Consider the following 21,848-nt stretch of genomic DNA (forward strand, 5'->3'; position numbering starts at 1 on the left):
CAGGGTCAGGGGATCCTTCCCTTTGGACAGGAAGCCCAGCTCAAAGTGACTGGGAATTCACTGGACACAGAAAGGGCAGAAGAGGCTTCCAAGCAGGGGACTGCATGTGCAAAGGCCCTGTGGCTAGAGGGGCAGGGGGAACGTGCTGGGCCTGAGGCCCAGGCGCAGGGATTGGGTCTTTATGCTGAGAGTTCTGAGGGCATAACCAGGGAATGACATGCCATTTGTGTGTTTTGAAGAGCCCACACTGGCTGTAGGGTGAAAAGTGGATTGGGTAGGGGCAGAGGGCTTGTGTTAGTCATTGCAGTTTCCAGGTGAGCGGCGGTGGTGGCTGGGGGCGGGGTGAAGACAGAAGAGAGGAGAAAAATGGATAGATGGACATGAGAGGCCCTTGGCCGAAGAGCCAGCAGGAGCTGGGGGTTGGAAAGCAGAGAGCTGTCATGGTACCCCCTGCTATGTCTCTTGCCCTCACACATGCCCCCTGACGGGTGTCTCTCTCCTTCTCCCAGGCATGCAAGTGCAAGAGGTGCAGATTGAGGTGTCTCGGCAGCAGGTGGAGGAGCTGTTCGGGCTGGAGGATTACTGGTGCCAGTGTGTGGCCTGGAGCTCTGCGGGCACCACCAAGAGTCTCCGGGCCTACGTCCGCATTGCATGTACGTCACCCTGACACCCCAAGTCCATTCCCCAGGCCCGTGACCCGCCACCCCCACCCCATGGATCCTGGAGAGGGAACTCCACGTCTTTGGGGGCATCTGGCTGAAGGTGCCCATCACAGAGACATTGAGCCCACGGATGCCAGCTCAGAGCGGGCTTCTAGACCCAGAACCAGGGCCACCAGATTTCCAATGGCCTGTTTCTATGTATATATAAGGGAAGTTGCCAGCTTCCTCACCAGCCCAGGCCACCATGAGCTTAGGATCCCAAAGTCAGAGAGGGAACCCTGTTTCCACAAGTCCACCAGGTGAGGCCCCCACTTTGGAGAAAAGGGTATTCCCCAGGTAAGGGCCAGGCGGCCCCGTGAAGGTTCTCTTGGTGTACACTTCCACCTAGTGGCGAGAATGGGTGACTTCAGTCTCCAGCTCTGCCTCACTGGCCTCCTCCCTGTCTGTGCCTTGGGACCCTCTCTCTTCTCCAGACCTGCGCAAGAACTTCGATCAGGAGCCGCTAGGCAAGGAAGTAGCCCTGGACCACGAGGTTCTCCTGCAGTGCCGCCCACCAGAGGGGGTGCCTGTGGCTGAGGTGAGTGGGGACACGGGGAACGGCAGGCATGGCGGAGGCCAGCCAGGCATGATGCCTCAGCCTCCCAAAGCCTCCTGTTTCACAGTAAAAGGAACTGTGACCTCTCAAAACTCAACACACGCCAGACCCCAGCTGAGCCCTCTGCAGGCATAACCCCGTGAGATGGGGCAGAGCTGAGGCAGGAACTCCGAAGGCTCCTTGGGTAGACTCCAGCCTCAGTCTGCTTCAAGGGAAGTGGCCGCACACACCGTCTCCGCCCGCCCCGTGCAAAACTCAAAGCCCAGCTTTACGGACAACAAAGGGTCTCACAATGCATGTGTCTGAGTGTATATTCACCCCGCAAGCTGGCTGGCCTTTGCATCCCTGGGCAATGCCCACCTGTCCCCTCACCACCTCTGCTGTGTTTCAGACATGCTGCCTTTCCCACTCGCTGCAGTGGTGGCCCAGGAATTAGAGCAGGGCGTGGCAGACAGCTCAGCTTTGCTACCAGGGATGCCAGCAGCACAGGGATTGCGGAAGACGGGATCCCGCATTTCCTCCCTTCTGTGCTGCGGTATCTCCCAGAGCCAGGGCAGCCATTCTGTCCCCATAGTAGGGAGCAACAGATGCTTATCCCAGGGATCCCATAGCTGGCTGAACAGGCTGGAATAGATGCTGTGACTCTGAGTTCTTGTTCTGGGGTCAGCCCACCTGGCCCTAAAACCTTGCTCTAACCACCCAGCCTCCCCCAGCCGATGCCCTCATCTGCAAAATGCGCCCAGACAGACACCCTGTGTGATAGCTACCTGTCATTGGGCACTCGGCACGCTGGTCTTCATAGTAACCCTGCAGTGGGGTGTCGTCATCCCATCTTATGGCTGGGAAAATAGTGCTGGGAGGGGTAAAGCAGTCACCCAGCTAGTGCGTGGCAGAGCTGGGATTGGAACCCAGCGACCATGTTCTTCATCACGTGCCAGGCCTGTTACCCAAGCTGAGGGAGGCAGTTTAAAGAGTGGTGATGAAGGCCTGCGCTACTAGCTCCCACTGTGTGCTCACTGTGAGCCAGGCCTGTGCTCCGCGCTTGCCATGTGCTCCCTCATTCAGCCCTCACAACAGCCCGATGGGGTAGATGCTCTTACATGGTGAGTGGTGGTCTTGACCACTGTGACTGTTGTGTCCAGGCCTGTGGATGTCCTGCCTCACTGTGTCACCACTGTGGGTGGACATGGATAGTTGCTGTCCTGTTTATGGTCAGACCTCCCTGCCCCTCCAGTGAGGGCCCGCTTCCCGGCATGCCCCTGGGTCCTCATGCCCCTCGCCCATGTTCCTGCAGGTGGAATGGCTCAAGAACGAGGACGTCATCGACCCCGCACAGGACACCAACTTCCTGATCACCATTGACCACAACCTCATCATTCGCCAGGCCCGCCTGTCCGACACCGCCAACTACACCTGCGTGGCCAAGAATATCGTGGCCAAGCGCCGCAGCACCACGGCCACAATCATTGTCTATGGTAAGGCCTGCGTGGGGCGGGCATGGCCGAGGGAGTGGAGAGCGCCCAGGGCTAGGTGACCCACCTCACCTGCCCTACCCAGGAGGCCAGTGGGACCCTGGTGAACCGGGGAGTGGGGGAGAGAGGCCCAGAAAGGGGAGGTGCCTTCCCCGAGGTCACCTAGCAAAGGTCGTGGGCAAGTCAGGCACCCCTGGGTCCCCAGCCAGGAGCACTCGTCCCTTCTCAGGCCCTTTGCCTGTCTCTGAAGGAGAAGGACCCAGTTCTCTCGGAGTCAGCGCTGGGGCAAGGCCTGGTGGGCATCCCCATACCCAAGCCTGTTGTCCTAGCAGAGTTAGGGAACGGCTGGCCAGGCCTGTGGGCTGTTCCTTGTTGTCCCCTGCTATCCCCTTGGGTGGGAGGAGGGGCAGAGCCACAGCTGAGATGACTGCAATGTTGTAGAAAGAGCCTTGTAATGGGTTCCAGTCCCAGGTCCTCCATCACTCACGGGGTGACCCTGGGTAAGTGCTAGCCCTCTCCACACCCTCATCTGCCATTATACAATGGGGTGGGGAATAGACAATGACCTTGAGGGTCTTTTCAGGTGCCGATGGTGAGAGCCCAGTTCTGCCCGTTGGTATGTGAGTCCCCAGCCCTGCAGGCAGGAGGGGTCCACCTAGGAATGGCCAGGCTTCAGCGGAGAGGCCCCGTCGGGTGGGGGATGGGGTTTGGGGGACCCATGAGTTGCAGAGCCAGGCGAGCTGGGTGACACCCGCTGCCCTTGCAGTGAACGGCGGCTGGTCCAGCTGGGCAGAGTGGTCGCCCTGCTCCAACCGCTGTGGCCGTGGCTGGCAGAAGCGCACACGGACCTGCACCAACCCCACCCCACTCAACGGAGGAGCGTTCTGCGAGGGCCAGGCCTTCCAGAAAACGGCTTGCACCACCGTGTGCCCAGGTAAGGCTGTTGGCCACGTGGCACCCTGTCCAAGTCCATGCCACACCCAGTCCCCCGCCCTCCCTTCTGTGCTGTGGTGTCGACCAGAGCCAGGGCAGCCATTCTGTGCCCCAATGGGAAGCAGCAGGTGTTTATCCCGGGGCCCCCATAGCTGGCCGAGCAGGCTGGAGTAGATGCCATGACCTGTGACCTCCTGTTCTTGCCTGGGCGGCTGGAGACCTGGAGACAGAGGCTTTGAGCTGCGGTCTGAGGGCTGGGCTCTTCTGCCTTCCAAGCCGAGGGTTCTCATTGCCAGCTCCCTGAACCAGGGTCGCAGAGCTGCCTGGGGTCAGGGCGTCTGCGCTCCTGCACTTGACTGTCAGGCGCACCTTGGCCGCTGACCCTGATCCTACAGCAGGCCCCTTCTCCTTTTGTCTTTGTCTGAGTCTGCATCTCTGCCTCTGTGTCCTTGCACGTCTGGCTGTGTGCTCGCTCTTTGGTTACGTGTTTGTGGGGGCAGTGTGGAGTTTTCACCCTGGGTTTGTGTCGTGGTGTGTACATTTGTGCATGGGGTTGCATCTGCATGAGTGACCTTATGCATCTCCCTGTGTTCTCTTTGCCTCCCTGGAACACTTGACTCTGCATTTGTGTGGGGTTCTTGGATATGGTGTGGGGTTCTCTGTGTGGTCTGCGTGGTACATTGCTGTGTTCCGTGCACATACCTGCGTGTGTATGTGTCTGCACGTGTGTGTTCCCATGTGCTAAGTGCTGTGCTCCTACAGTGGACGGAGCATGGACGGAGTGGAGCAAATGGTCGGCCTGTAGCACCGAGTGTGCCCATTGGCGCAGCCGTGAGTGCATGGCACCCCCGCCCCAGAACGGAGGCCGAGACTGCAGTGGGACTCTGCTTGACTCCAAGAACTGCACCGATGGGCTGTGCATGCAAAGTGAGTACTCAGGAAGGCGGGGCCTGGGAAGGAGGGGCTCTGGAGCCAGATAAGGAAATACCCCCCAGGCCTCACTCTGTGCCCAGCCTGCAGTGGAGCAGCCCCTTGGGGCCTGTGCCCACCCACCATATTTATCATTTCATCCGCACCATTCCCCGTCACCTTCTCTACCACCTGTGTCATTGTCTTTCCCTTTATTTCCCTCGACAGATAAGAAAACTCTAAGTGACCCCAAAAGCCACCGTAAGTCCCATTTCATGGCTGTCTTCTTTCCTCTGGGGTTCTCCTTGGCTGGCTTTTCCGGGGGGGGGGGGCAGCGCAGGGGGAATTGAAAGTGCCTCCCCGCCAACCGTCCGTGAGATTTCTAGGACCTGACACTGTGTCACAGCCTCCATCACGTACACACAGGCAGACCCTGGGCTGACAGAAAGGCCCTAGGGCATTATTCTGACCCTCCCGTGATAAGAGAAGAAAACTAGTGTCAGAGAGAAGGGACTTATCCAAGGATCCAGCTAGGGTTTGAACTGAAACGGTTTTGTGGCCAAAGCTGTTGCTCTTAGCCCCTTGACCTTCCTCTCTGGGACAGGGACAGTGGGAGGCCATCCCGGTGCCCCTCACTGTACCCCAGCAGCTGGGCCAAAGCTTCCAAAGTTCTCTGGGTCACCCACTGCCCCGCATGAGTCCCGAGGGGCTCAGCCTTCAGCCCCAGAGGCTGCTTTGCACTAACACTAGAGCAGTAAAGCTGCTTGGGCAGATTGGCCTGTGGTAATTAAACCACAATTCCAAATAATTCTGGACTCATAAAATCAGCAGCCAGGCCCTTGGCCTAGCTCCCTGGGGGATCAGGCTGGTGACTGATTAGAAATTGTAAATCACCAGATCAGTGGCCCCCATTGGTGAGTGAGGACATCAGGAGGCGGAGCCCAACCTGGGGAGCCAGAGCGGTGGGAGCCCAGCCCTGAGGGCTGCTGAGGCAAGACGGGGGCCGGAAGGTAGCAGAAACGGGCAGGCATCTTGCCCTGCCTTGCTGAGACTTGGGCCTTCCCCAGGGGCTTGCAGGGGTCCAGGTAGGGAAAGCAGGCCTATCTCCCTGAGGGCCCAGGGAGGGGAGAGCGTGGGCAGGTACTACCTGGAGCTCCCAAGGACGCAAAGGGAAGAAAGAGCAGCTGCCTTGGCTCTACCTGTGTGTCCCGTGTGGCTGCTCAAACTCATATTTACCTAAATTAAAATGAAATACATTTTACAATTTAGTTCCTAAGTCTCACCAGCCATATTTTGGTTGTTTAATAACCATGTGTGGCTGGTCACCATTGGGGGACAGCCACAGACATCGCATGTTTCCATCACAGTAGGAAGTCGTCTTGGACAGCCCTACTTTAGATCCGGAGTCTTGACTCTGATCCCTTCCTGCCTGGCCTCGTAGAGTTATTTCCAGCTGTGTAGCAGCCCGCCCGCCCCCCCACCAGAACTGGGTGTCCTCCAGCCCAGTAGCCTGCCTGTGGGGGGGGGGGTTTGTAGCCGAGGGTTGCCTCCCTGAGCCCCCTCCTTCCCCTCCACCTGCTCACCTCCTCTCCACCTCATTCCCCTGCTCCTGCTCCCCATCCACTCCCTCCCTCTGCTTCCACCTCCCACCCTCAGCACAGAATGGGAGATGGGCGGGTCTGAGCAGCCCCTTGCAGAGGTGGGCCCTCTGGTCCCCTGGAGATTGCTGCAGGCTGCAAGTGCGAGGCTGGGTTTAATCCCAGCTCTGACAGGACAATCTGTGGCCCTGGTGACTGAACCACAGACCCTGTCTCCTTCTCAGCCGTGAGCACCGCGTTACTCTTGGGCGTGAGACTACGCGTCCCTTTGCTCGTCCTTGCCACACTGAGAGGGGAGTAGGACAGAAGTTTTGAGACCCTTTTACTTATAGAGACTGGTGCTCAGAGAGGCTCAAGGCTTGCCTGAGGTCACCAGCCCAGGGAGCCACGGCAGGGCTCAGACTAGAACCCAGCACTGCCCCCCCTCAGGTACCCCCAGTCTCCCTGGCTCTCCCCAGGCCTGGGTCTCTGCACCTGCCCCTCACACGGCCCTCCTGTCCTGCAGTCCTGGAGTCCTCAGGGGATGTGGCGCTGTACGCTGGCCTCGTGGTGTCCATCCTCGTGGTGGTGGCCGTCCTCATGGTGGTGGCCGTGGTGGTGTACCGCCGCAGCTGCCAAGGCTCAGACACCGACATCACTGACTCGTCCGCCGCCCTCACTGGAGGCTTCCACCCAGTCAACTTCAAGACAGCAAGGCCCAGTAAGGAGCTGGGGACACCTGAGTCGGTGTGGGGGTGGGCAGGGCCCCCAGCAGGGTTGGCAGCCCGCCAGACCGCCCCATCAGAGTGGGGGCTCTTGACTCCCTCCCAGGGTTTTTCCAGAGTTTGTTCTAGCGATAACTATGTAGATTGGTATGGATTAGAGAGATCCAGAAAAGGAAAGGAGTAACTGAGGCTGATAAGCCACCTAAGCCTTTCGCAGCTGGACGTTTGGGTGGGCTTTTGCCACGGGAGGGCCCCTGGCAAGAGGAGAATGTGTCACTGGGCCGGTGAGGCACTGCTGGCTCTGACTGTCGCCCCCCACCCCTGCAGACCATCCGCAGCTCCTGCACCCCTCTGTGCCCCCGGACCTCACAGCCAGTGCCGGCATCTACCGCGGGCCTGTGTATGCCCTGCAGGACTCGGCCGATAAGATCCCCATGACCAACTCGCCCCTGCTGGACCCCCTGCCCAGCCTTAAGATCAAGGTCTACAGCTCCAGCACCACCGGCTCCGGGTCAGGCCTGCCAGATAGGGCTGACCTGCTGGGGGTCCTGCCGCCAGGCACGTACCCTGGCGATTTCTCCCGGGATACCCACTTCCTGCACCTGCGCAGCGCCAGCCTCGGCTCCCAGCAGCTCCTGAGCCTGCCGCGTGACCCAGGGAGCAGCGTCAGCGGCACGTTTGGTTGCCTGGGCGGGAGGCTCAGCATCCCCGGTACAGGTGGGTCCCTCTCTGCTTGCCTGTCAGCCTGAACTGAGCACATCCTCTCTGGACAGCCCAACACCACCCAGCAGAAGATAGGTCTTCCCTGATCCCATTTCACAGGTGGGGAAAGTGAGGCCCAGGGGTAGATGTGACTATAAAATCGAAGGCCTGGGATCCAGGTCTGCCTCTGCCTCACGAGGGCAGGGGAACCTTGGCCCAGGCACTTTCTAAACCTCAGTTTCTCTGTTTAGGGGTGAAGAATACCCCATGTAGTTCAACAAACCTGTAGTGCTGTCCTAGGTTCTAGCAGCAGAAAGGGCAGGGGTGCCCATCTCAGGTTACAAAGCCAGCAGTTAGCAGTTCCGCAGTGTCATACCCAAGGCTGGAGACAGCACTGGGACCTTCAGACTCCAGGCCTTTGCCCCATCTTTATACCCCATCTCAATGCCAAAGGCCCCTGTGTTAGCAACAAGCCTCTGTGGTCAGTGGCCTGGCCTCTCCTTACACCTAGTCCCAAGACCTCTCCCCACCCCTTGCTGGTGACCACCTGGAGCTCAGGAGATGTCTCTCTCTGCCTGCCCCAAGCTGGGGCCACCCCCTCCATCCCCTGTTCTGAGTTCCTGGACTCCCCGCAGCCCGTGCTGACCTCCCTCTCCCCTTAGGGGTCAGCCTGCTGGTGCCCAATGGAGCCATCCCCCAGGGCAAGTTCTACGAGATGTACCTTCTTCTGAACAAGGCGGAGAACACCCTGTGAGTAGAAAAACCCCAGCCCGGCCGCGGCTGCCCGCCTTCACCTCCTCTTTCCCTACTGCCCTCCCACCTTGGGGTCAAATATCACCTTCTCCCCTTCTAAGCCTGATTCTAAGGCCAGAGTTCGTCCTCCAGGGAAAACATTGATAGATCTTCTGTCCACATCTCAAACATGCAGAACCAGCACAACAAGTCACGTAACTTGAAAAGCAATGGACAAACTGGCTATAATATGACCAAAGGCTAATAGCCTTACTAGGTAGGGAGGTTTTAGAGACCAATAAGAAAAATTGAACAGCTCAGTACAAAAATGGGCAAAGGATATGAACAAGTGATACACACACACACACCCTGGCTGATAGGTTTTGAGAAAATATTCAGCCTAATTTGTAGTCAAATAAATAGTAATTCATATGATCATACCTCATACAGACAAAAGCGGAGCACACAGCCCTCCATGGCATGCTCGCTGGTGGAGCATAGAGCGGTACCAGCTTTCCAAAGGACAGCTTAGCAACATCTATCACAAACATTCCACGAGTGCAGAACCTTTAAAAACATGAACAAATATTTGCCTGTGAGAATGTCCTCATGTGATAGCCAGATTCTGGAAGCAGTCTGAAGGTCTATGCCGTTTCTCTGCCTCTCCGCTGACTCCTGGGAGCCCCAGGCGAGGAGACCTGCCCTCTGTCACCCCCGGAGTGGGGGCAGAGGTGGGTGCCCGGCACCCATCCGAGCCCCAGCGAAGCTCTTCGGGCAGCCCCTCACTGCCTCCCTCCTGCCCCCAGCCCCCTTGCAGAAGGGACCCAGACAGTGTTGAGCCCCTCGGTGACCTGTGGGCCCACGGGCCTCCTGCTTTGCCGCCCCGTCATCCTCACGGTGCCCCACTGTGCCGAAGTCAGTGCTGGCAACTGGATCTTCCAGCTCAAGACCCAGGCCCACCAGGGCCACTGGGAGGTGAGGCGCCACGGCTGGGGGCGGGGCCCACTCCCTGAACCTGCCTCCTTTCCACCGGGCCCAGCCTGGATTGACCCCTCCAGTTGGCTGTGAGCTGTCTGCCCCACCCCCACTCTCATCCTGCAGGAGGTGGTGACCCTGGATGAGGAGACCCTGGACACCCCCTGCTACTGCCAGCTGGAGGCCAGGTCCTGCCACATCCTGTTAGACCAGCTGGGCACCTACGTGTTCACGGGTGAGTCCTATTCCCGCTCTGCAATCAAGCGGCTCCAGCTGGCTGTCTGTGCCCCAGCCCTCTGTACCTCCCTGGAGTACAGCCTGAGGGTCTACTGCCTGGAGGACACACCTGCAGCTTTGAAGGTAAGGCCAGGCCTCAGGTACCCACAAACCCTGGCACACTGTCGGTGGTGTATTACCCCCGGCTCGCCAGCTATATGGTACCTTCTAGTATTTCTCCCCCTCCCCCTGCCAGGATAATGTACTTTCCAGGCACCTCTCCACCACCATCAGCCTCCTGCATTCATTCATTCATTCATTCATTCATTCATTCATTCATTTATTCATTCCTCAAACATTGAAGTGGCATCAGATTCTCAAGATACAGGGATGAATCGGGCACAAGTCCTGCCCTCACCAAGCTCCTGGCTAGAGGCGGTAGATAGACGGGGTCACTGACAATGGCCTTCCAGAGGGCTGAGGGTGCACCAGCCTAGAAGGGGCTTGCAGGGCCCGGCTTGTTGGGGAAGAGTCTGAGAAGGCTTCACAGCAGAGCTGATGGGCTCCAAAGGACAAGTGGGCATCCTGGACAGAGAAGGGTGACTGGCGTTCCAGGAGACAGCAGCTTACGCAAAGGCAGTTGTGTCATCCACGTGATCACAGCATGCAGGGATGTGAGTGTGTGATGGAGAGAGATGGAGCTGAGCTTCCCAGCATCCCTGGGGCCATGCCAAGGAAGTCAGAACCTGTCTACTGGGCAGGGGCATTGACCTGGAGGATGCCTGTTCCGGGTGCTCTTTTCCAGCTCCTTTCTCTCCCAGTCGCATGTGACTTGTCTCAAACTCCAAGCTGACGACTGATGTAACAGGTGAAAAGGCCTCATGGGAGAGTGTCTTCTGCAGGGACCACACTGGCCTGAAATTCCATGAGGCCCGTAATGGGCTGGAGACCCCTGGGAAAAGGCCTTGTAGCCTAGCTCTCTTAATCCTGGGGCATTAACTAATGTCCAGGTTTGGGCAGAGAATGGACTAGAGAGTAAGAGGGAAGTTGCCACGTTTTGACACGATGGCATTCTTTGTTTACTCAGCCCCAGTCCGTCTCCAGCTCTCCATCCAGCTGCTGCCTATCTATCTATGTACTCATTCAGTCAGCAGTCCATCTGTGCACCCAAGCTTTACACATCTATCCATTTACCTTTCCTTCCATCTGTCCTTCTATCTTACAGCCATCCATGTGTATATCCATCTTTATATTTATCGCTCTATCTGTCCGTCTCTATCCATCTGTTTATCCATTCATCTATCCATCCATCTATCAGTCCATCTCTCCACCCATTCCTCTATAGATCTATTCATACACCCGTCCATCTGTTCATCCATCCATCCATCCATCCATCCATCCATCCATCCATCCATCCAATCCATCCATCCATCCATCCATCCATCCATCCATCCATCCATCCGTTCATCCATGTATCCTCAAGTAAGCCTTCTATGAGCACTTACCAAATGCCCAGCCCTGTGCTCAGATGGGCCCCTGCCCTCAGTGTTATAGCCTGGTTCCCTCTGCCCATGTCTGTCCCAACCCCCAAGCTTGTAGTAGGAAAGGGCCCATTGGCCAAGTATGATGGACTCCCACTTCCCGTTGTCCCGTGGTCCACAGGAGGTGCTGGAGCTGGAGCGGACCCTGGGCGGCTACCTCGTGGAGGAGCCCAAACCTCTGTTGTTTAAAGACAGTTACCATAACCTGCGCCTCTCCCTCCATGACATTCCCCATGCCCACTGGAGGAGCAAGCTGCTGGCCAAGTACCAGGTGAGGGCTGGGCCAAAGGCGGGGAGGGCTGGGGCTGAGATGGGGGCACACTTGGGGGTCCGCTCAGGGAAGAGCAATTCCCCCTCCCAGACACAGGCCCTGCTGCTCCCGCGGCCCTGCAGCCTTGCCCCTCCATCTTTGTCTGTCTTCCGCCCACCCCACACTCCCTCCCAGTCCTCCTTAGGCACAGCCCCACATTTGGTGCCATTGATGCCACGCTCACACCCCCACTCCTGTCACACAGTCCCACGCACAAACGTCTGCCCACATCACCTTCAAAAGGGCCTTACCATCTCTAAGAGCGTCCACGCCTGGCAGACTGTCCAGACTTATCTCTGATGGTCGCGTCCTGGGGCCCCCACCCATCCATGACACCACTGCGTCTATAAGCTCCGCAGCCCCAGGCGCACACACACGTTCAGACTTGTGCCTCCTGCTGCCCTTTCTCAGCTGAAAGGCCCTTGACCAGGTCTTGCTCTGCCTGTCTGGGTGGAGATGCCTGACCTGCCTGCCTCAGGCCCCACCCCCTGCCTCTGCCTCCATTCCCTGAGGCCGGGGCAGGCTGGCCTCACCTCCTTGACCCTGACGCCCCTCCTTCCCCAGGAGATCCCCTTCTATCACGTCTGGAGTGGCAGCCAGAAGGCCCTGCACTGCACCTTTACCCTGGAGAGGCATAGCCTGGCCTCCACGGAGTTCACCTGCAAGATCTGTGTGCGGCAGGTGGAAGGGGAAGGCCAGATATTCCAGCTGCACACCACACTGGCAGAGGTGAGGGCTGGAGGGCTTGGGGTACGGCAGGCAGAGCCCCTAAGCTCCCTCCTTATCTGAGTGGAAATGCCCTCTCCCACAGAGACCTCCCGAGTCTGAGTGGAGGCTGGGTTACTTTCTGCTGTAACAGCTAGGTACCATTTGTTGAGTGCCGACCCTGTGCTTGGCATGGACTATGCGCCAGGCGACAGAGACTCTCTCACTAAATCTTCACGACCGCCAGGGGGACAGTGAGCCCCACCTGGATGATGAGAAAGTAGGTTTCAGGGAGGACAGTTACCATTGCCCTTGTATCAGGTCATCGCATGGCCCAAGGGTGCAGGTCTCCACCACTGGACATCCGGATTGAGGCTCATGAAAGCCAAGCCATCGGGGACAGTGCTACACCCTGCTGGCCATGCAGTGTAAAGAGCGCTGGATATAGGTCTGGCCCCAGCCCTGCCACTAACTTGGCACGTGACCATGGGCAAGTCACTTCCCCGAGCTACACTTTGTTTTCCACGGTGTAAAAGTGGGTCCCTATGGATTAGACTGGGGCTGAGGCTTCTCATGGCTTCGTAATCCCGAGGCTGTATTAGCGTTCGCCCTGGGCAGTCCATTAATATGGTGTAGCCCCTGAAGGCTGGGGTTCGGGCACGCAGCCCTGGCCCTCAGGAGCTGACCCCCCAGGGGAGAAGTTCTTTGACTGAGCCGTGAGAGCCTGCCCCGGATAGGGGGCGGGGAGTGACTGGAGTCTCCACGAGTTCGTAGTTTTAAGTCAGGAAGGCTGGAGAAGCAGATACCCAGCACCAGGTATGGGGAGCCCTCTGCCCCTCTCACCCTTGCCCCCTGCCCTTCCAGACTCCTGCTGGCTCCCTGGATGCCCTTTGCTCTGCCCCCAGCAGCACGGTCACCACCCAGCTGGGACCCTATGCCTTCAAGATCCCGCTGTCCATCCGCCAGAAAATATGCAACAGCCTGGACGCCCCCAACTCCCGGGGCAATGACTGGCGCCTGTTGGCGAAGAAACTCTCCATGGACCGGTGAGTGTTGGGACAGGCCTGGCCCACCCAAACGACAGCCCATTCCCATCGGCCTTTTGGGTGTGGTAAGTCTGAGAAGCCCGTTGCTTGCGAAGCATCATGCTCAGACCACTGGTCTGTGACATTCAGATAAAGCCAGACACCTGCTGGGTTTGAGCGCCACCACCACCCCAGAGCCCAGGGCAGAGCAGATGCTCTGGAAATACTTGCTAAATGGCAGGAGACATCTTAATGTCGAAACTTTTCTGGAGAACTTGAAATGCTGGATAAATCCGATGGCAATAATAATCATTATTATGATGTTATACTCATTGAGAAACCATTTAATAAACCTGCATTGAGCAGATGCCACGTCTAAGACATCTTACTAGAAATGGGTGGGATTTACTGAGATGTCTAAGGCTGGGGCAAGATCAGCAAGGGATAAAGGTAGGAGGAAGACAGAACAGAGTGTTAGGTTTCAACGGTCTCCTGGGGCCAGGGTTTGTCAATGATAACAATAAGATGGTGAAGAATGATGAGCAAGACAGTTTCCATTTTAGAGATGAGACTATAAAGCTCAGAGAGGGGCAGTGACTTGCCCAGGGCCACACAGCCTGTAAGCAGAAGAGCTGGGACTCTGGCCCAGGATTGTGGGACCCCAGAGTCCATACTCCCACCACCTCCTCATGCTCCCTCCACACCCAGGTTTCTGGGAGGTGCTGAGCTTTTGGGTAGCCCAGTGTCCTTCCCTCCGCCAGGTACCTGAACTACTTTGCCACAAAAGCAAGCCCCACGGGTGTGATCCTGGATCTCTGGGAAGCTCTGCAACAAGATGACGGAGACCTCAACAGCCTGGCGAGTGCCTTGGAGGAGATGGGCAAGAGTGAGATGTTGGTGGCCATGGCGACCGATGGAGACTGCTGAGCTGCCCCAGTCTGCGGGCTGGTAGGCACTGGCAGGAGGCGGGCGCAGGGAGGCCCGGGCAGCCTCCTGGGGGGCAGCTCAGCCTCCGATGCCCCCCCAGCTCACAGCCGGCGTCGCCCCTCCGCCTCCTCCCTTGCCCTACCCTCAGACCACAACCAGCCTTAGGAAATCCATGTACTTTGGTGTCAGGAGGACCTGAGGTTCCTTCTCCACCCCCTGCTGTCTCTCCTGGCCTCAGACCTCCCTGGGGAAACCGGAGTGGGGCTGAGGCCTCTGGAAGCAGTTAGGGGAGCAAAGGGGTGGCCCTCCTTCCACCCCACCCTCACCCCGTCCACAGCCCTGGGACCTCTGGGTTCAGTTTGTTTTCGTTTCATTTTTCGTTTTCTTCCTCAGCTATTGATTTCTCCCTCCTCCCTAAGCTCCCTCTCTTCACACCATTTTCCTCTTTGAAGAGTCAAGTACAATTCAGACAAACTGCTTTCTCCTGTCCAAAAGCTAAAAGGAAAAGAAAAAGAAAGCTTCAGACTGCTAGTAAGTCTCAAAGAAGAAGAAGAAAAACACCAAAACCACAAGGGAAAAGAAAAACCCAGTTTCTTAGGAAACGCAAATGATTTATTATCCAGATATTTGGATAAGTCCTTTTTAAGAAAAAAAAAAAAGAAAAGAAAATGAAAAACAACAACAAAAAAAATAGAAAACTCTTTTCTTGAGTGTGGATGAGTGTGAACGTGCTCAGTTCTGGCCAGGAGCAAATGTGTGCAAGTGGTGTGCGTGTCTGTGTGTGTGTTTGTTAGAGAGAGAGAGAGACTGAACAGGGAACACTTTGCTGCCAATGATTCCATCTTATACTAAATTCTTACTAGGCCTGAGTCTCCCCCGTGGTACAGGGTCAGATGGGGTTTTAGCCAAGCTACTTGTTTCCCTCTAAAATCTTAAGCAGATGCGGAATCCGTAAAGCCAAGGAGCCTGGGGCTCTGGAGTGGGGTGTGGTCCTCCCTCCCACCCTCCCTCCCACAGCCCCAGGTAGATGCCCCCCATAGGCTCCTCTGGGACTGGGAAGCCATGTTAAGAGGCCTTGGGATGGAAAATATGGGCAGGCCAGGCCAGGCCAGTTCTGTGCCAGGGAGACTGTTTGCAATGCCATGGTCTGGTGGCTCCCAGAGAGAAGGTGTGGCCAAGAAGTGGGGCCACAGCAGAGAAGGAAGTGGGGGATGAGAGTCCCCCATGGACACCTCTCTCTTTTACCTCCAGGGGAGGGCCAGCCCCACACTGCCCACTTAGCAGTCTCTAGAACAGGTGGGCTGGAGCAGGTGGGCATTTTCTTGAAAACCAGGAATCCAGGACCCGCCTTTCCATAGCCTCCGTTTCTCCAGACGGGGTGGATGAGAAGGCGTCTCTAACAGCAGGAACCTGAGCTTCTGGGCCTCCGTGTGGTTTTGAGGAACATGTTAGCAGCAGCCCTGTGGCCCGGGAGGCTGGGAGGTGGGTGTCCTGGCTGTGCTTTACACGCTCTCCCGCCCGCCTGGAGTGGAAGAGCAAGGGTGGGAGGTGATTTTCTCAGCTCTGATCTCCACAGGCCCCTCCTTTCCCCCCTCCCTCTGTAGTCTGGGAGAACTTGAGGTAGGTAACCTTTGAACAAGAAGGTTGACAGAGTGGAGGGGCTGGCACCCCCTCACCAACCTGTTCCAGGGTATTCTGAGAGGCCACCAGGGGCCCTGATTGGGGAGGGATGCGTGCCTGTGCCTTTCCAGCCAGCTGGCAGTGACTGGGACCAGGCTCTCGCTGCTGGCACAGACGCCTCATCAAAGGCCTCTCGTTGGCACCCAGGCAAGGTACCAGCTCTCCTGACAGCTCTGGGCGCTGACCGCTGGGCTTGCCCCAGCAGGTCAGTGAGCAGCCTTTGGGACCAGCCTGGGCATATCCTGGCCTTTGAAAGTCTGGTCTCCTGGGAGGAAAGCAGGTTTTAGGGCTGCAGTCCCAGCCAGCACCCCCAGCCTGTCTTCCCTGCCATGGACTTGCAGGCTTATGGGGGGATCTCGCCACCCGCCAGCCTCTCTTGGGGTGTGGGTTGGCCATGGGCAGACTAGGGCCTGCTTGGAGTTTGAGAGAGGATTCCTTGTATCAGGCCTGCATCGGGGGCCCCCAGGGCTGGGACCCCAGCTCCTTACCCCAGTGTCTGTGTAGATGCTGCCTCACGCAAAAGGCAGTGAGCCTTTCCTGTCAGAGTTACCTGTCTGCTGGGGCTCAGCCTCCCTGGTCACTCCTAGCCCACCCTGTGGTGGCCTGGGTGATAGCCACAGCCAGGGCCAACCAGGGGTTTTACCAGTGCCATTCCCATCACAGGCTCTCCAATGTCCATGGGCAGCCTGGTGTCCCAAGACACTCAGGCTTTACTTTTGCCACTAAACTGTGTGACCACAGACATATGACTGCATTCTCTGGGCCTCATTTACTTTTTATACCTAGAAGGTCCCACAGCTGCTACCTAACGCCCTTCGGGTCCTGGCGCACTGTCATTCTAGGTTTCGGATGGGAACCGTAGTGGGTAGTTACCATGGTCTGCCCAGCGCCACCCTCAGAAGCCTGCTTGCTCCAGGCCTGGGATGAGAGCTTTTGGTGGATGAGGCCAGACTAGTCACCAGGGACCAATTCTGATCTGATATCCAGGAATTGTGGACCAGGGCCTGGAGCACAGAACCAGTTGTCTGGAGGCTTCTGGGAGGGTTCAAACTATCCAGCTTTATAGGAGAAGCTGGGAAAGGGTTTGCTGCCAAGGCTGCTGTGACTACACCCCACGCTGTCCACCTCACGGTGGGATTGAGCTGTCTCCTCCTGGGGCCCGAGAGGCAGCCCCACGTGGCCTGTGTACCTTGAGAGCAGCGGGTTAGGTACCGACCATTGCAGGGCCAGCCTAGCCCTCACACGGGTGTTTGTCTCTCATCTCAGGTGTGTTTGCGCGTGTGTCTGTGTGTGTGCGTGCTCTGTATGCTTTTCTCCACGGGCACATCAGGTGCCCCTCCGAAAACGTGTCCCCACCTATGAGAGTGCTCTCCTCGAGTCCCCAGTTGGGACATCCGGAGGTTGGCGTGCCTGTTTTCTGCCCTCTCTGAGCCCACAGGGTCAGTCGGTGTATCTCTATGTGCCTCTCCCTCTGCCTTCCCTCACAGTGCCCCGGGCCCCAGAGTTCCAGGGCACGGGTCATTCTGAGGGCATGAGGACCCTCCCCATCTCCAGAACGATCCAGGGCCCTCTGGTCCCCTCCCCCCAGCAACCAGGCAGCTGAACTAGGTCCCTTAGCAGGCCCTCTGAGGGGAGGTGATCAGGAGCTTGGGGTCAGGAAGCAGCTCTCCTGGGGGCAAAGGGCTGGACCCCCTGCCTGGACTGTAGACGTGATTTTATGTCCGGGGGATGCAGGGCTGCAGGAATGGCCCCAATCCCACCTCTGTGTATTCTGTAAACTACAACCTGTAAATAATGTTTAGCATTCCTATTGTAACAAAATTAATTTTTATGAAATAAATTATATTTCCTAGTCTAATTAAAAAAAAACAACAAAAAAACTCCAGGTTGTATTCTGCTGCCTTCTGGACTGTCTTTCTATCCGTAATTGGGAATGACTTTCCTGCTTACTCAAAATTCCATGGGTTTGGGGGTGGGGGGAGGACACTGTCAGGTTCCTGGAAATGATGAAACTCAACTGCCCCGTTTTACAGAGGGGAAAATGCCCAGAGAGGAATAAGGATTTCTCCTCGACCACAAAGCTAGTTCGAGCCTACGCTATCCCAAGTCAGGGCATAGGCATTCACGGAGTATGTTCAGGGGTCAGTCATTTGAGCCTTTCATGAACTAGGTGATGTGTGAGAGGGACAACAGAGAGGAAGCCGCCAGTGTCCCTGTGTGGGGACAGAGCCCCTGAGTGCAGTTTCCAGGCTCTCGGTCTCACATGGAAAGGTTCTGGCTCGGGTCAGCTGTGGCTAGTTGGCCATCGGCTGTAACCAGGTAGCCTTTGGCCACTGATATAACCCGTGGCTGAGCTAGGAAGCGCGGATTGTGGATTGCAGAGAGGTGGGTTGCAGTTAGCACAGGAGGTTGGTTGGCAGAGAAGCAGACGGTGGGTTACAGATCGTGTGGCTGCTGCTTCCTGTGTCTCCAAGCCAGCCGCCAGCAAGACTATATGGTATGACTCCCCTATCTATGGCTCCGTGGGTGTTCCTTTTAGGCCTCACCATATCCTGAGTTCTTATGTGGGGAGCGGGACCAGAGTCCCTGCATGACACCCCGTCTGCCTGTGAGACGTTCAGATGGGAGTATCCCAGCTGGGGCTGAGGCTGAGAGGTCAGTCAGTTCAGAGCACTCGCTTGGGACATGAGGCTTCATGAGGCAGAAGGGTAAAGATGGGCAGGCGGGGATCCTGTGACTTTGCACCCAGGTCTGCCTTGCAAGGTTGAGCAAGTTCCACACTGTACGAAAGCACCTTGGTGGGGGGGGGGGGGGTACCATTCGCACCCAGATTGTAGACTTTGAATTTACTATGAGATGTTCCCAGCAGGTGGCAGTAAAGGACCTTGTTCTAGTAAACTACTGGCGTTAATTTCTCCACTGAGAAGTGTCCTGAGGGGCTTTTTTCCCCCTAATGTGCACGAAGGTGCCGGATGACGCAGTGGCCCTGTTTCAGTGGGTCCCCTCTGTCCCGTGGAGCTCAGGTCTCCGAATTGGGTCTGGTTCCAGCATAAAATGGCCTGATTTAGATCCTGTGACCTAGTGGCTGCCCAGTGAGGTGTCCAGCCAGCCGGCCAGCCTGACACAGCCGGCAAACTCACGCCACCAGCGTGATCTGCCATGAAAGGTTTCTGGGTGCCCCTTTGTCCACTAGGGGCCATAAGAAGAGGAAATCCAACCCCAATTTGAGGTCAGATGCAGGAAGACCTCATCCAGTTTCGTTTAACACATTTTTTCAAGACTTTCGTACATTTTAATTGAAATTATAATACATGCCTTTAGTATAAAAAAATTCAAAAGGTACAGAAGAATAGGTGAAAAAAAGATCGTCCTCGTTCCCCTGTCCCACTCACTCCCTTCTTCCTTCCCTCCTGCTGCCCCTGCCCCAGTCCTCCCCATAGAGGCAATTGGTACACTTCTCATTATCCTCTCAGGAAGATCTATGCAGATGCAAACATATTCATACATGCAAATATTTAAATATAATGGATTTGATCCAAGACCCTCAACCCTTCGAGGTATAAACATGAAATAGTTTTATTTTTCCAACAGCTGCTCAGAACTTCATTTTGCCGACACTGACACTGGCTTTCCCAATGGATAGCAGGTTCCCTTAATGACGTCTCCATGGAGGTCCCTAGCTGTTGCCTCCCTTGTTGTTATTAAGATCGTCTCGTTTTGGTTGCTGAGGCTCAACCCATCCATCTTGGAGCTCCAGACTCACCTTTAAAGTCCTCCGAGCGAGGGCCCTAGGCAGGCCGCTGGGGGGCTGAGGTTGCCTGCTGTCCACGCCCCCCCTCTCCTGTCTTCACAGACTCAACCAACCGCTCCCCACTCTCAACAGCAGATACCTTCCTCCCTCCCTCCCTTGTCACTTTAGGGGAAAGCTGCCATCAAACCACTGTCACTTCCTGCACTGGCACAGGAATCTCACACCCAATCTTTTTCAAACCGGGCCCTGGAGAATCAGTGACCTTTCTTAATGAGATGCTGGTCCTACCATAATCCCTGCCCTGGGTACAACATCCCAGGGACAGGAGGTGCTCAAGATTGGCGACTCCCGGTTCCTGATTTTTCAATACACAAACTGGCAGGGCAGCGGGTAGCGCCCCATGCTCACTGTCCAACAACTGACAGGGCACATTGTGCCGGTCACGGGGGGGGTACCGGGCTGGGTGCAAACTGCCCTCAGAGCCCATGGTCTAAGGAAAGAGAGAGAAACACGTGGGGGAGGGGCGCATAGAATTTAGGGGAGGTGAGCAAGGCTTTCTGGAAGCAACGCTATTTATGAACACTGTGTTTGGTTTCCCCGAGATGTTTCTCAATTACGCATTTTGTGGGAGATGCTTTTAGGCAAAAGTTTGCAGCGATTTCTTTTCTGGAATTTCTTACTAAGAGAAGACTTGCTCAATTCCTGGTAGCAGGTAATGGGCCAGGTGTGAGGGCTGCTGTCTGCCAGAGGTGCTGAAATGGTCCGAGGCCCTATTTGAGCATGTGTATGGGGGGAGGGTGGCATGAGTGGGTGTGCTCTCAGTGACCCTAACCTGGGACTAAGGGAGTCTGGGGGGAGGGGCACCAGCAGCCAGGAGGGACTGGCCTGGTGCAGGCCTCACGGTGGGTGGTTCGAATCTGCCCATCCCAGTTCCTCAGCCTAAGAAGCGTCCCCCAAGGAGAGGGTCTAGGATATCTGGAAATTCCATCAGTATTTATTGATCTAATTCATAGATGCACAGAGCCCAGGGGCAGGGAACTTGCTGAATCAGGCATGGGCAGCTCACAAGCAGCTCACAGAATGAGAAGGGAATTCCCATAGCTAGTACATCAGAACTGAGGAGCCGCCAGCCTGAGATGGTAGCAGCAGAGCATGAGGGAGCAAGAAGAAAGGAGAGGGTCATTCCCGCTGGGCTGCCGGGAACAGGGGTCATGTTTAGGCAGGTGGAAATGGGTGGGCAGGAAGGGCAGGGGCCCAGGGGCCACCAGGTGGCAGGAATAGCACGATCACAGATATGGAAGAGAGAAAGCCCACAGTGGGGAGTGGGCTGGTGGAGTCAGAGACAGTAGAGGATGGGGCTAGGGGCGGGGAGGACACAGAGGCCACGCGGACCCCACTGCATAGGGGTGTGGCTCCCTGTGCAGCCACCGCCCTCCCCGGGTTCACACAGATCTGCTCTTCCGCACGGGGGCAGCTCACAGAAGTCCCCTAGAGTCGGGCCTCAGGGCTTTGTTGGTAGGCAGGGGGTAGGCAGGGGTTAAAAACAAATGTCTCCAGGATCCAGCCTGCCTGGTCATGTGCGTGAGAGAAGCAGCCACATCAACACTTCATGTGTCCTCTCAGCTGTTTCTGGAGACATAAGGCTGTCAGCATACCGCTCACCTCCCACTTTTGTTAGCAGCATGCGTCTCTACTGGAGGGAAACAGGAGGATAAATGTTTGGCCTCCGTGCAGTAGGGGAGTGACAGGGAGAAGTGGATACCGTGGCTAACTGGAAACCACACAGACCCCCCCGGAAGGGAATGCCTACTCTAGGGGCTCAGTCTCATGGTTGCCAAGCAGAAGTGAGTGCCCACGACGGCTCCATCCTCCTGCTTCGAGAAACCAGAAATTAGGGTTAGGATGAGTATGTGAAATCATTCCATTTGTCATTATTGGCTCAAATTTTTTTTTTTTTTTAACACTGTGCAGGCCAGTTTGTGGTCTGCAGGGCTGTGGGGAGCTGCACAAGGATTGGAAGCAGGGGAGGGTCAGGCTCAGAGCTGCTCTTATTCAAGCGCTCGCTGGCTGGCACCGGGTCCCGCGCAGAGAGCCCTCTCTGCAGACTTCCTGGGCACGTCTTTTCCCAGTTTGCATCAGACGTTACAGTGGAGCCTGCCCCAGCCCCCCTCTCGCATCCCTTCATGGGATGGTGGCCTTGGCTGATCCTCTTCCCAGGAGCTTCTCTGCCTGAGGAAACCCAGGGCAGGGATTGGCTGCCGGGCCCTTGGGTCCCAGTAATTCCCCTACTGCCAGGTGCCCAGGGACAGATGCCTAGTACTCACCCCAGTAAATACTGTGATTACCCCAAGGGGCTACACCAGGCAGAGGCTGCCCCCGAGAACTACAGGGCTTCATCAGGATCCAGTTCA

The 21,848-nt window shown here is 56.7% G+C and overlaps 1 protein-coding gene across 4 annotated transcripts in view; it reads left to right on the top strand.

Annotated features, from left to right (window-relative positions):
• The window catches only part of UNC5B (unc-5 netrin receptor B), an 81,465-nt gene extending 64,953 nt beyond the window's left edge, over positions 1-16,512 (top strand). The window contains exons 3-18 of one of the 4 annotated variants that reach the window (XM_019745971.2): positions 510-653; positions 1,136-1,239; positions 2,552-2,732; positions 3,313-3,345; positions 3,496-3,663; positions 4,425-4,589; positions 4,800-4,832; positions 6,675-6,869; positions 7,201-7,590; positions 8,238-8,325; positions 9,114-9,282; positions 9,409-9,642; positions 11,161-11,310; positions 11,914-12,078; positions 12,919-13,100; positions 13,841-16,512. In XM_019745971.2, the coding sequence (XP_019601530.2) occupies positions 510-653; positions 1,136-1,239; positions 2,552-2,732; positions 3,313-3,345; positions 3,496-3,663; positions 4,425-4,589; positions 4,800-4,832; positions 6,675-6,869; positions 7,201-7,590; positions 8,238-8,325; positions 9,114-9,282; positions 9,409-9,642; positions 11,161-11,310; positions 11,914-12,078; positions 12,919-13,100; positions 13,841-14,006 (2,567 nt within the window). In that variant the 3' untranslated portion in view covers positions 14,007-16,512. The remainder of the gene's footprint in view (positions 1-509; positions 654-1,135; positions 1,240-2,551; positions 2,733-3,312; positions 3,346-3,495; positions 3,664-4,424; positions 4,590-4,799; positions 4,833-6,674; positions 6,870-7,200; positions 7,591-8,237; positions 8,326-9,113; positions 9,283-9,408; positions 9,643-11,160; positions 11,311-11,913; positions 12,079-12,918; positions 13,101-13,840) is intronic. The other 3 variants (XM_019745973.2, XM_019745972.2, XM_019745974.2) reach the window with 3 other exon arrangements.
• The last annotated feature ends 5,336 nt before the right edge of the window (positions 16,513-21,848 follow it).

This window comes from Rhinolophus sinicus, linkage group LG07 (genome assembly GCF_036562045.2).
Source record: "Rhinolophus sinicus isolate RSC01 linkage group LG07, ASM3656204v1, whole genome shotgun sequence".
In the NCBI taxonomy this organism is placed as follows: Eukaryota; Metazoa; Chordata; class Mammalia; order Chiroptera; family Rhinolophidae; genus Rhinolophus; species Rhinolophus sinicus.